General features: G+C 37.0%; 1 protein-coding gene and 1 pseudogene across 3 annotated transcripts in view; both read right to left on the bottom strand.

Annotated features, from left to right (window-relative positions):
* The window catches only part of ATL3 (atlastin GTPase 3), a gene marked incomplete at its 5' end in the record, with an annotated part of 59,147 nt that overhangs the window by 31,008 nt on the left and 14,168 nt on the right, over positions 1 to 13,971 (bottom strand). For both annotated transcript variants that reach the window (XM_079102174.1, XM_079102175.1), the window contains 2 exons: positions 10,469 to 10,612; positions 11,046 to 11,260. In XM_079102174.1, the coding sequence (XP_078958300.1) occupies positions 10,469 to 10,612; positions 11,046 to 11,260 (359 nt within the window). The remainder of the gene's footprint in view (positions 1 to 10,468; positions 10,613 to 11,045; positions 11,261 to 13,971) is intronic.
* LOC306638378 (small ribosomal subunit protein eS27-like) lies at positions 5,796 to 8,178 on the bottom strand (annotated as a pseudogene). Its single transcript has 2 exons — positions 8,133 to 8,178; positions 5,796 to 6,275 (listed from the first exon to the last, which is right to left on the bottom strand). The product of its transcript is annotated as a small ribosomal subunit protein eS27-like (transcript).

Below are 13,971 nucleotides of genomic sequence, written 5' to 3'. Positions count from 1 at the left end.
CCCCACCAATCAAAACAGTCAACAATGAAACCAATCACTTCACTACCCAGTCAGTCATTTGGATGTTTTCTCATTGTTGAAAAATAAATTTTAAAAACTAGGGAAGTGTGGTGGTACATGCCTGTAATCCCAGCTACTTGGAAGGCTGAGGCAGGAAATTCATAAATTAAAGTGCAGCCTGGGCAACTTAGCAAGACCCTATCTCAAAAAAAAAATTTTTTTTAAAGGGCTGGGGATGTAGCTCAGTAATAAAGTGTGCCTGGGTTCAATAACCAGAACTGGGGCGGGGGGGGGGGGGGGGGGGGGGGGGGGGGGTTGGCTTTCTGTAGTTAAAAGGACACTATCGAGAAAATGAAAAAGGTAACACACACAATGGAAACGACTAGTTTCTAGACTATATAAGGAACTTGTACAACTTAAAAATAAGAAGAGTACTCAATTATAAGACAGATTCCACCCCCTCCAGGACCGGTGATGAAACCCATAGCCTCACAAATGCTAGGCAAATCACTCTAACATTGAGCAATAGCCCCAGCCCATGCATTTGATTTGTTTAAACATTTCTCCCCAAGAAGACAAGCAAATGACCAAAAAACACAAAAAGATGCTCAACATCATCAGTCATTACGGAAATGCAAATGCAAATCAAAATCACTATACAGCACCACTCCACATCTGCTAAGTTGACAATAATAAAAAATATATATACATACAGCATCAAGTGTTGTCAAGAATATGGAGACTAAAGCCTCTTGTATTGCTAGTGAGAAAGTAGTTTGGTACAGCTACCTTAAACACAAACGTCCATGGCAGCATTATTCACAATAGCCAGACAGTAGAAACAACCTAACTGTCCACAACTGATGATAGAAAATGTAGTATATTCATAAAATGGAGTATTATTCAGCCATGGAAGAGAATGAAGTATTGATGCATACTACATCATAGATGGGTCATGAGGGCACTGGACCAAGTACAAGAGGCAGACATGAAAAAAAAACATGATTTCATTTGTGTGAAATGTCCAGAATAGACAGAGATATTCAGTAGGCAGAGGAGTAGTGGCCAGTGATTGGTAGAAGAAATGGGGAAATGGGGACTGATTGCTAATGGATACTAGGTTTCTTTTTGAGGTAATGAAAAGATTCTAGAATTATATGGTGGTGATAATTGCACAGCTTACAAGTATATTAAAAAACATAAAATTATACATTCTAAATGATTAATTTTCTAGTATTAATTATATCTCAAAAAATAGAGTTAATCCTGGCATGCATTTGCTAACTAAAAAAAACGTGACTACGGGAGGGAATATAGCTCAGTTGGTAGAGTGCTTGCCCCACATGCACAAGGTCCTGGGTTCAATGCCCAGCACTACCACCACAAAAAAAAAAAAAAAAAAAAAAGAGAGAGAGAGAGACTAAAAAGTGCAAAAAAGGGGAAATACAAGAGAAAATTTCTTAGAGGGGAAGGAGTTAGAAGAAATGGTATTCTCATATCATATAACGGAATAGTAAACAGTCATAACCACTATCAAGAACAATTTGTCAGTAGCTATAATGAGTATTCTCAAGAAAGTGGAAAAGGTCCTTCTCACTCCCAGCAATTCCACTTCTCAGTGGGTTTCTAATGTTTTTGGCTGGAAACCACAGTGAGAAGTGTTTTATACCATGATCAAATACACCCATACATAAAGCCGAAACCAAAATTTTATGTGTACTCCACTCTGAAAATTTCTATTCTGTTTTAGTTATTTAAAAATTTTAAATACTAGTCACGAGTCAATAGATTTTTCTACCCCTCACAGGTTAATAACATAGTTTAAAAAGAAAAAGTTATGGCCTCAAGACACAACTGCAACTTTACTCAACAGGATGTTTTGAGAATGTTCATTCTAATGAAGATTATAAAAAAGGAAAAGAAGCAATGAAAATTTATAAAATGTAGTATATTCATATGATGTTTAATATCTAAGGTCCAGATCTATATATTTAAGGATGTTGACTCTTAATTAAAAGATAAAAGCAAATTAAAAGAATTCTCTACTTTTAAAATCACTTACATTCCAAGCTATAATCTCCCTGAATATTAAAAAAAGAAAGACAATCATACTAAACTCTTTTTTGGCTAACACATAAAGAATTGTCATCAGGCTAGGGTTGTGGCTAAGGGGTAGAGCACTTGCCTAGCACATGTGAAGCACTGGGTTCAATCCTCAGCACCACATAAAAATAAATAAATAAATAAATAAATAAATAAAGGTACTGTGTTCATCTACAATTAAAAAAAATTTTTTTAAATTATTAGCAATATGGCATGTATCCTATACTGACTTTTTAAAGCATTCCTGATACTGTTGAAAGTTTGAACAGAATGTTTTTTAAGAGAAGGAAACAATGGTGAGATAATATTACATTTCTGTTAAAATAATGAAAACCCAAAATACTGACATTGGATGCTGGTGAAGATGTGGAGCAACAGGAACCCTCATTCATTATTGGCAGAAATGCAAGATGGTACAGAAACTTTGGAAAGCAGTTTGGCAGGTTCTTATAAAACTAAGCACATTCTCTATTAATAACCCAGTAATCACAGTCTTGGTATATACCCAAAGGAGTTAAAAACTTATAGCCTGGGTTGGGACTGTGGCTTAGTAGTAGTAACACTTGCCTAGCACAAGTAAGGTACTGAGTTCAAATCTCAGCATCACATAAAAAAATAAATAAATAAATATATTGTGTCCAGCTACAACAAAAAAATATTTTAAAAAAATTTATATCCCAACAAAAGCTATACCTGAATATATGTTTGTGTGTGTTGGTGTGTGTATGTATCAGCTTCATTCCTAACTGCCAAAATTTGGAAGTAACCAAGATGCTCTTTAGTAAGTAAACAGATAAACAAATGATGATACCTCCACAATTCAACAATAAAAATAAGCTATCAGGGGCTAGGGTTGTGGCTCAGTGGTAGAACGCTTACCCAGCATGTGTGAGACACTGGGTTTCTAAGCACTGCATATAAATTAATGAATAAAATTAAGGTCCATCAACAACTAAAAAAAAATTTTTTTAAATAAAAATAAAAATAAGCTATCAAGACACAGACATGGATGAACCTTAAAAGCACATTGCTCAGTGAAAGAATTCATTCTAAAATGGCTACATGCTGTTTAGTCCAACTATATGATATTTTGGAAAAGACAAAACTATGGAGAAGTAAAAATACAGTAATCCCAGTGACTTGGGAGGGTGAGGCAGAAGGATCACAAGTTCAAAGCCAGTCTCAACAATTTTAGTAAGGCCCTAAACAACTTAGTGAGACCCTGTCTCAAAAAATAAAAAGGGAGCTGGGGTTGTAGCTCAGTGGTAAAGCACTTGCCTAGCATGTGTGAACTGCTGAGTTCGATTCTCAGCACCACATGGAAATAAATAAAATAAAGGTCTATCAACAACCAAAAAATTTATATATGAAAAAATAATAATCAAATAAAAATTAAAAAGGACTAGGGATGTGGTTTAGTGGTTAAGCACCACTGGGTTCAATCTCCAACACCAAAAACATAAAATATAAAAATATTGGTGGTTGTCTGAAATCTGGAGAAATGAAAGAAAAATAGATAAGTCACAGAGAATTTTTAGGGCAATTTATTCTGATCCAAATGGTAGAAAGACATCATTATACATTCGTCAAAATCCACAGAATGTCCAACACAATGAGTGAACCCTAATGTAAACCCTGAGCTTTAATTAATGACAAGAGATAAAGACTGGTTCATTAAAGCCTAATCAATGTCAATTATATCTGAATTTTAAAAGCGAGGCGTAAGAACCACAGTCTTTGGGACAAAAGTCCCCTATCTTCCTCCTTTGCTTGCAAAGCAATAAACCTTTTTTCCTTTTTCCCAAAACTGTGTCCTTGTTATTGGACTGGCATCAGGGACAAGGACCAAGGTTTGAGCAAAAAATTTGGCACCCCAGATGGGATGCAAGAGCAACCCTGACTCCAGCTTTTTTGGGCAGGCCTGGCTCTTCAAGGAACCCCATTTCCTTGTTAAGGATTCATGGTGCTAGAGAACTTGCTGAGAGTCAATTGCAGGAGGGTTAGGAAACAGTACAAGTTGCTTCATCATGGTCCACTCTGAGAAAAAGGAAACTGAACTCAGGAAAGTCACAACATTGGCCATTTGGCAGCCTCTGCAAAGGAATCTTCAAGGAAGCCTGAAGAAAAGGATGGAAATATGTATATCTGCAGAAGATATGTTTGGGTAACCCTAAGATGGTAGCTGGCATTGAGTCAAGAGGTGGTGCATAATTAGTGTTAACACAGTGTGATTTACTTTTGCCTAATTAGTTAATGTCTCCTTTGTGCTAGTGGTCAACAAATATTCCTCATTCTTTCTTGATTGGTACCGAGGGGCGTGCCTCAATTGTGCTGATCCTAAGCTGATTGGCTGCCTTAGGTATATAAGACACACCTATAGGAAGCACCAGGGATAACGGATAAGCAGCTAGCAAAGAGGATAAGCAACGGTTAAGCAGCACCTCTGAATGATGGCAGAACGCAGGTTGCAGATTGCAGAACGGAGAAGTAAAGCCACACCTCTAGATAGCAGAGTGAAGGGTGAAGGATGCAGGATGCAGGATGCAGGATGCACCTTTAAGAAGAAAGAGCAGAACTAAGAAGATACAGATCTTTGAAAGTGTAGTCTCTCTCTCTCTTAAGCAAAGTCTCTCTTTCTTTATGCAAAGCCTCTCTCTCTCTCTCCCTCTCTTCTCTCAGAGCCTTTCTTCCCCTAATAAGCTAGGGAACAAGCAAACAAGCAAGAAAGCAGCCCACTAAAGAGAAAGAGTAGAAGTAGCTCAGTTTCCAGTCCACCTCCGATAAATACCTGCGCGATTGTTGCTGCAAGCGGTAACAAATTGCCCCAGGCGGCGACATATATCAATACGCCTAGTATAAGAAAAAGGCCCAAAAGGAGCCTCTGGGTACAACTGACAGTGGGGAACTCACTTAAGTTGATGGCATTGTGATAATGATAATGGAGACAGGTCAGGCTCAAAAGTATCCTGTGCTCCAACTCCTTGAATGGAACCTGGGAGAAAAAATATTAAGGCACGGCTTTTTTGTACATGCTGGATTGTCTGACTCTCTCCGAGGATGAAATTTGTTGTGTCAAGTAAATGCACAGATAACATTCATAAAGTCTATTTCAGAATATGAATTGAAGAAAGGGTCCAAAACTAGAAAAGATAAAAGAAAGTTCTAGGTATGGATATACAGTTTAGTATGGAAAATTGAAAGGTAAAAGAAATGTTTCTGAATGAAAAGTATTTTGTCTGGTAAAGTAATATTATTATTAATTGGGGAAACTAAGTCTTAAAGGAATTAGGGTTTGTACCTGTTCTAAATTCATAAATGATTACTTTGTAACTGGTTAAACAAACAACTGTTATTTAGGTTATAACAACATAGTTATAACAATATAGTTGGCATGCAAAATATATGTGACTAGGTATATGTATGCATCTGAGAACTATACCTAAGTGTTATGTAAAAGTTTAGAAAAATGAAAGCTGATTTAAGTTTATTGGCAAAATAAACCAGTAAGTGTCAGATACATTGCATCTGACAGAAGGGTCATACTGTCATTTGAAAACCTGTCTTATATCTGTTTGCTTTGACTCAGTCCATTTCTGGGGACTAACATTGCTTCCTAAATATATAAGAGATTTAAGACTATCCTTTGATTTTTGTTAACAGATGCAGACCTGTGAATTACTGCTACCATACACTCTAAATTCTAAATTGTACTTTAAAAGTTAAACTTAGTTAAATGTAAAGCTTAGGCGACTACTATGCCAAGTTGTTGTTATCTAAACTAAAATTATCTATAGCAAAAATCTTGGATTTGCATAGAAAAAAACAAATTTGGTTGGTGTTTATTCATGTCATTGATGTTTTATAGCTGGATAAAGTAACCTACTGTAAGTTATACGGACAATTTTGTGTTATTCTTCACACTAGAGTTGGAATTTAAATGCATTTTTTTTTTTTTTTTAAATATCCAAAATGTGTTTATTGGGATGTTTTCCCACTCATCTTGATTCAGGCTGCTTTTAGTGCTGCTTCCTCCTGAAGGAACATCCTTCTGTTAAGTCTCGCTTTTCCTCCTGTAGGCTGGCAGAGGAGAGCTGAACAGCCAACACACAAAACTACTGTTTGTGCAGGACTAAAAACTGTCATGATTTTATAGCATCCTGGGCATTTCACATCTAAAAAATATGGAATGCTTCACGAATTTGCGTGTCATCCTTGCGCAGGGGCTATGCTAATCTTCTCTGTATCGTTCCAATTTTAGTATATGTGCTGCCGAAGCGGGCACGGATTTTTGGTTTTTTTTTTTTTTTAAGTTGTAGATGGACGCAATACCTTTATTTATTCATTTTTATGTGGTGCTGAGAGAATTGAACCCAGTGCCTCACATGCTAGGCAAGCGCTCTACCGCTGAGCCACAACCCCAGTCTTAAATGCATTTTTAAAGGTAATAAGGAGATCCTTATCTGGTTAAAGGTGACACTGTAAAATATGGAAGCATTCTGTCACTTTTTCCACAAAAAGAAAGTTAAAAGCTCTCTTAGCCTTTCCTTGATTGATGTTTCAGATGTAATGTTGTACTGTGTTATTTGGAAAAGTCCTGTCTTACCTGAGATAATACTCTGCCTCCCATCTTACTCCATGTTAAAATGGCTCCAAAATAGGCTAGACTTCAGCTCACTTAAAAGTTGTGTTCAAAAGACTGACTTTTGTTGTAAAGATTACTGTAATTTCAAACAGGGAATATAATATATAACTATGTAAAGGTTCAAGATTTTTAAAGTCATTTTTCTTGGTTCTTAGCTATTATGCAATTTGAATGTTTCTGTTCTGATAATTTCATTCTGTATTTTCCTTGTAAACTTCATAACTTTTGCCTGTTAGTGTTTTGCAGAGGTACTGCTTCTTAAAAAAAAAAAAAAAAAAAAGCCAACCTGGATTAATTTGAGCTAGTAAGCCATCATCTACAGGACAGATAGCATATAATGCTGACTTCCAGTACTAACACCAACCCCAATTACATGAAAGGGGTATTTGGAAAATTATAGATATTGAAGTTATAACCTGTTACTCCCACTTTAAGACTGTTGAAACTCGCTTGCTGGATGTTTAAAACCAAAAACTTGACCAAAGTCAAGGAAGTTAAGGGCAAGGAAAAAGCAGCCAACATTTTGGCCCTTGCCCTCTGAAGTCAGCCAGGACCAAGAGAATAACCCTCTCTGGGCCCTGCAACTCTGGTGAGACACCTGATCTGCTGATCAGGGAGATCAAGAGAACCCTAGAGAACAGGAAGCCAACCAGAGCACATTCTGAAAAAAGGAGGGTCACTAGAGATGGAAATGTCTCTGATGTTTCCAAGAAATATCACATATGATCAACCAGACCCCAACCCATCCTGGCAAGTGGCATCACTGGTAGAGGAAAGCTAAAGGATTCAAGAGGTTTTACACGTCCCCAGGAAAGATCTCTAAGGAATCTCAACTGACTCTTAAAAGTAGATAGGAACAAGGTCAGTTTTGACCAACTTGGTCTTAAACACTTGGCAGGAGAGCATAGCCTAAAAGCATAGTCCTACATGGACATTTTAAAGGAAAATGTAACTTAAGATGAATACTTGTGTCAGTCCTACTGAAAGTAAATAAAGCTGGAGGCTCTAAAGAGAAGGTTCTTGTGTGAGAGTGCTAATAATAATGACGACAAGAGTTGCAAATTTGTCCTGAGTTAACTGGAGTCTGATTTCATAGGCCTACAAATCTTCTTATCCTCCCATATTGATGAACTTGATCTGTTTTTCACTGATAAGATTGTAAGTTACTGTCCTCATGGTTTTCAGAGACTGGTTAAAATACTAATTGTCTTTGTGCTAATTACTTACAAAAAGTAATGCTTTGCTATCATTATTGTTGTCTTAGCATGATCCCTGCCCTACATATGCCTTGTCCAGCCATCTGCCATCTGCCACTGTGGACCTCTGAATTGCTCTGATGCTAAACTGTCCATGCCCCACCAGATAAAGAACAAGAACTTTGGGTTACTTTGCCCCCTTTCAGCAGAAAGCAGTTTGGAGATGATGTCACCCATTTTTGGAATGTAGAAATTGACAGTGGGGAAATGTAACAGTGGTCTACTTTATACTTAGAATGGAGCTCTTGCTGCTCTGCCACTGCAACTTATTTTTAAAATGGACATGCTTCTTTCCCTCTCTCCCTGCTCCTCTCTTATCTATCCTCCACCCTAATCTATGAAGAAACAGGATTACATTTCTTCCCCATTTTAGGCAGATTTATCTGTCCTTAAGTACATACCCACCATAGGAATGAAGTAATCCAGACTTTGGGAATGATACCAGAAGAGCTCAGAAATGACTGTCTCTCAAATTAACAAGTGACTTACAACTCCAATGTAGAACATGTTGAATATAGTCTTTGAATCACCCCTTTAAAAGCTCCCTGTTCCTGCAGGTGGGCAGAATTACAGTCTCTGGGACAGGAGTCTCCTGTGTTTCTCCTTTGCTAATAAAGCAATAAACTTTCTTTTTCCTTTTTCTCAAAAAAAAGGGGTTGTGGCTCAGTGGTAGAGCGCTTGACTCACATGGGTGAGGAACTGGGTTCCATTCTCTGCACCACATATAAATAAATGAATAAAATAAAGGTCTATCAACATCTAAAAAGATGTTTAAAAAAAAAAAAAAACTCAGTGAGACCCTGTCTCCAAATAAAATATGAGCTGGGGACATGGCTCAGTGGTCAAGTGCCCAAGTTCAATCCTTGATACCAAAAGTAGTAGTAGTAGTAGTAGTAGTAGTAGTAATGATAATAATTAGATAAAATCTAAATACCTTCCATGAAAAGGTTTCTAACATTATATTTTAATGTTATAATTCTTTATCTTATATATATGTGTGTGTGTGTGTATATATATATATATATATATATATATTTTTTTTTTTTTTTGTACTAGGAATTAAACCCACCAGGAGTGTTTTACCACTGAACTGCATCCCCAGCTTTTTTAAAAGTTTATGATTATCTACCTATTTTACTACACATTTCACATGTATCTATACATTTAAAAAAAAAAAAAAGGAGGGTTTTTCCAAAACACCTTTCTCCTGAAATGCAACTTAAAAAGACAGCCAGGCACAGTGACTTCTGTCTGTAATTCCAGTGACTCAGGAGGTTGATACAGGAGAATCACAAGTTTGAGGCCCTCAATAACTTAGCAACATCCTGTCTCAAAATAAAAAGCACTGGATATAGCTCAGCAGTAAAGCACTCCTCAGTTCAATCCCCAGATCCAGGGGGGGAAAAGGAAAAGAAAAAAGGAAGAAAAATCAAATTTAAAAAAATTAATAAGGGGCTGGGGAGATAGCTCAGTCGGTAGAGTGCTTGCCTTGTAAGCACAAGGCCCTGGGTTCGATCCCCAGCACCCAAAAAAAGAAAATTAACAAGGAAAAGGAAGATGTTGAAACAACAATCAAGAATTGTTATTACCTGGGCACAGTGGTGCACACCTTAACCAGCAACTCAGAGGCTAGCAGGAGGATCAAAAGTTCAAGGCCAGCCTCAGCAACTTGGAAAAGCCCTAAGCAACTCAGTGAGACCCTTTCTGAAAATTTTAAAAAAATAAATTAAAAGGGCTAAAAATGTAGCTCAGTAGTAAATAAAGCACAACTGGGTTCAATCCCCAGCACCCAAAAACAAAAACAAAAAATGTATAGCAACTCTTTAGTTCCCAATCCTAAATTAGGACTTAGATTAGGAAAAGGCTGAAACTAAACAACCAGAAAGGGGAATTGAAACCACCTAAATCTGGAAAGACTCAGGCACAAACAGCTAGGAAGGCATGCTTGAAGGACGGGGCTAAAAACAGAAGGAATGGTATAAAGTCAGTGTAAGAAACACAAGGCCTATTCTCCTAATGCATATACAGTTGTGGAGAAAAGGTATGGATACAGCCAGGTGGGAAACCTACTATGGCTAGGGAGTGAATGCCCACCTTCTTTCTCCACAGTGAGACTGCCTACTGCCCTGTACCTGATCAGTTCACAAACAATGGTAGCAGGTATGTACCACTCACGAACAGGGACAGGAAGGAAAAAAGAGAAGCAACATTTTTAACAGTGAGATCGAAGTCTCTGGGAACTAAGAACTGGGCAGAGGGAAGATCAGCACATTGACAGCTACTTTGTGTTAGAAGCTTTATAGAACCATATATATGAACTTTAATACACTATGTTCCCATGTTATTCTTAAACCATACACTTATAACACTTTCATTTAAAAAAACATTTTTTAAATGAATTAACACAGTACACATTAAAGTTCTCATTTTTTTGTTTTGTTTTTTTTTCTTTACTTTTCATCCTTACCTTCTTCCCACCTGGTTTCTCCACAGTGAAAACATCACTCCAGATCTGAATCCCAGTGGTTTCTGGGTCAGAGCCTCCTCGCCATGAAAATCCTGTTAATGGTTCTTCTGGGTCACCCAACCAATTTGAATGGCCACCTTCCTTCTATAGGAAAAATAAGACATATCCATTCATTTGTCTTTTTTTTCTTTCAGTATTGGAGATCAAACCCAAGATCTTACCTTATAGGTAAGTTCTCTATGACTGAGCTATACCCCAGACCACTCTGTTAAATCTTTTTTTTTTTGGTACTGGGGACTGAACACAGGGGCACTTTATCACTAAGTCACATTCCCAGCCCTTTTTTTTTTTTTTTTTTGAGACAAGGTCTAAGCAACTTAGACCCTCACTAAATTACTGAGGTTGACCTAGAACTTGTGATCCCTGACCTCATTACAGGCATGGTAGTTCACGCCTGGCCTACTATTAAATTGTCAACAAGTAATTTTACACAGCAAGGATAATTCAGGAGCTTATTTTGCTTTTGTAAACATAAAAGTCTCATTTCTCACCATGAAATAAACTAATTCTCCCTTACCTGAGAATATAAGTATCGTAGCATAAAGTCCAGAATGAAGGACTTGCCCTTTCGGAAGGCACCAGCCACTGACACAACCACCACATCAAGATCTCGGACGTGGTCCTGCAGAAGGATGCTAGCCAACGCTTTCTCTTCTAGCTCAAAGGAATGCTGCTCTTTGTGAACCAAAACAACTTGCACTGGACCAGGCTTTCTGCTCTCCATGGCATCACCTATATTAATATTAGGGAAAAACATTAGTTGCAAACGTTTTTAAATATACATACACAAATACACACACACACACATATAGACACACACGTATGCATATGTAATTTATTATTTACTATAGTACTGGGGATTGAACCAGTACCGGGGTTTGTTTTGTTTTTGTTTTTGTTTTTGTTTTGTTTTTTTTGAGACAGGGTCTCACTAAGTTGCTCAGGCTGGACTCAAACTTGGGATTCTCCTATCCCAGCCTCCCTATTCACTGAGATTATAGGTTTGTGCCACCACATCCAGCTTAACACATTTAAACATGGAAAGAGCAAAAACTTCTTAAACAGGGCACAAATACACTATCCATAAAAAGAAAAAAAAAAAAAAATGAAGACTTCACTAAAATGAAGACTTCATAAGAAAGATGCCAATAAACGAGTAACAAGGCAAGCCACAGACTAGGAGAAAATACAATATCTATTTCAAAAGTACTCACATCCAGAAACAATAAAGAACTCTATAAGAAATAGACGAGAGCTGGGGCTATAACTCAGTGGTAGAGCGCTTGCCTAGCACATCTGAGGCACTGGGTTCAATCCTCAGCACCGCGTAAAAATAAATTAATAAAATAAAGGCACTGTGTACATCTACAACTAAAAAATATTAAAAAAAAGAAAAAGACAAACATTCCAATTTTTTCAATAATAATAATAATAATGGGGAAACACTAAGAACAAGAATTTCACCAAAAAAAAAAAAAAAAAAAAAAAAAAAAAAGATACCTAATGGTCAAAATCTTATAAAAAGGTGCTTCCACATCATTATTTATCAAGGAGACAAAAATTAAAACCACATCCTACCTAACAGAACAGCTAAAATTTAAAAGTATGACAATATCAACTGGGGTAGAGGATATGAAAAAGGAATTCTCATGCATTCTAAATGGGAGTATAAAATAGTATAGGCACTTTGGGAAACTGGCAATGCATACTAAAATTAAACATACCCTAGGATTCAGAAATTCCACTCCTAGGTATATATCTCGAAGTTTGAATAAGAATGTTCACATCAGCCTAACTCAAAGTTGTCCAAAAATAGAAATAGCACAAATGTCCATCAAAGTGTGGCCTGCCACTGCAAAGTCTTTTACATGTATTATTTAATCTTCAGTCTTTAAGTCTATGAGGTAAATAACATGTCCCATTATAAAAACAAGGAAACTAAGGCTTAAAAAAATGTTTAGTATCTTGCATAACAAGTCCTGGAAATAAGCTGGAAAAGATCTTTCAATGTGGCTATGTTTTACAGATGACTTTTTTTTTGTGGAGGAGGCAGGGGGCAACTGGGGATTAAACCCAGTGGCACTCTACCACTGAGCTACATCCCAATCCTTTCTATATTTATTTTGAGACAAGGTCTTACTAAGTTGCCCAGGCTGGCCTGGAACTTGCAACCATCCTGCCTCAGCCTCCAGAGTCACCAGCATTACAGGCTTGTGCTACCTCATCCAACCTGCAGATCATTTTCAATAACTCCGTCAACGTTTCAGGGGCTATTAATTCTATAGTTCAAAAGCATTAACAAATACTTTCCCTACCAGAGTTGAAAGCACGAAAATATTAATTCTTTGAATTTCAAAGCCATTTAGTAGCTGTGGATTTATGGAAAGTTTACAAAAAACTTCCAGTGAGGGGCTGGAGAGATAGCTCAGCTGGTAGAGTGCTTGCCTTGCAAGTCCAAGGCCCTGGGTTCAATCCCCAGCACCTCAAAAAAAAAAGCTTCCGGTGAGGCTAGGGAATGGGCAAAGCCCTAGTTCTCTAACTGTACTTCTCTCTTGTATTAAAGATGTTTTTAGGTAGTCGAAAGGACATTTTTAATAACTATATATCTTAATGTATATTAGAAAACATCACACCAGCAATTCAACAGATAATTGCTTAGAAAAAGGCTAAGTCTAAGAAGTAAATCAATTAAGATTTAAGGACATATTTTAAGTAAAGTATAGGAGATAGGCAAGTATACCCAAAATCACAAATATGGTTCCAAATGGCTCTCACCTGAGAGGCACTGAAGGTTGCATGGTCATAGCACGCGAAGTAGACAAAATGGCTAGACTGTCAGATTCCACCCTTTAAGTTACAGAAACTGCTATTCGCTTTTTATACTAGCAGTATCAGCCACAAAAGGGTTCTTCTCACTTTTTAATTTTTTGTACACTATAAGAAAACAATTTATAAATAGAAGTTAAATGCCATACTATCATGGTAATAAATAAATACTAATACTTGTCCTCCCTGGGTGGAATTTCTGTGGATAACCTCTTAAGGTTCATATTGAAAAGCAACAGACAAACCCGAGATCTAAAAGAAACCAAGAATTTATCTGTCAGGCACTGTGGCACTTGCCTATAATCCCAATGACTAAGGCTGAGGCAAGAGGATCACAAGTTCAAGGTCAATCTGGGCAACTTAGTGAGTTCCTGTCTCAAAAGAAAACACAACAGAGGATGTAACTCAGAGACAGAGTTGTTCAAATCCCAGTACCATCAAAAATAAATAATTTTAAAATAAATAAAGATAATAATTTATTCATACCTTATGGACAAGGCACTGTGCTAAGTATCACGCAGTACTCAAAGAAGTACAAAACTAAGTGCTGATTGTGGAAGAAATGGCTGCTCATTCCCCCAATATTCATTTCCCTCTTCTACTATGTAACAGATTTT

The sequence above is a fragment of the Sciurus vulgaris genome (genome assembly GCF_902686455.1).
Source record: "Sciurus vulgaris genome assembly, chromosome: 11".
Taxonomy (NCBI): domain Eukaryota; kingdom Metazoa; phylum Chordata; class Mammalia; order Rodentia; family Sciuridae; genus Sciurus; species Sciurus vulgaris.
The sequence above is the reverse complement of the archived record's forward strand: the minus strand, read 5'-3'. Positions and strand labels throughout refer to the sequence as shown.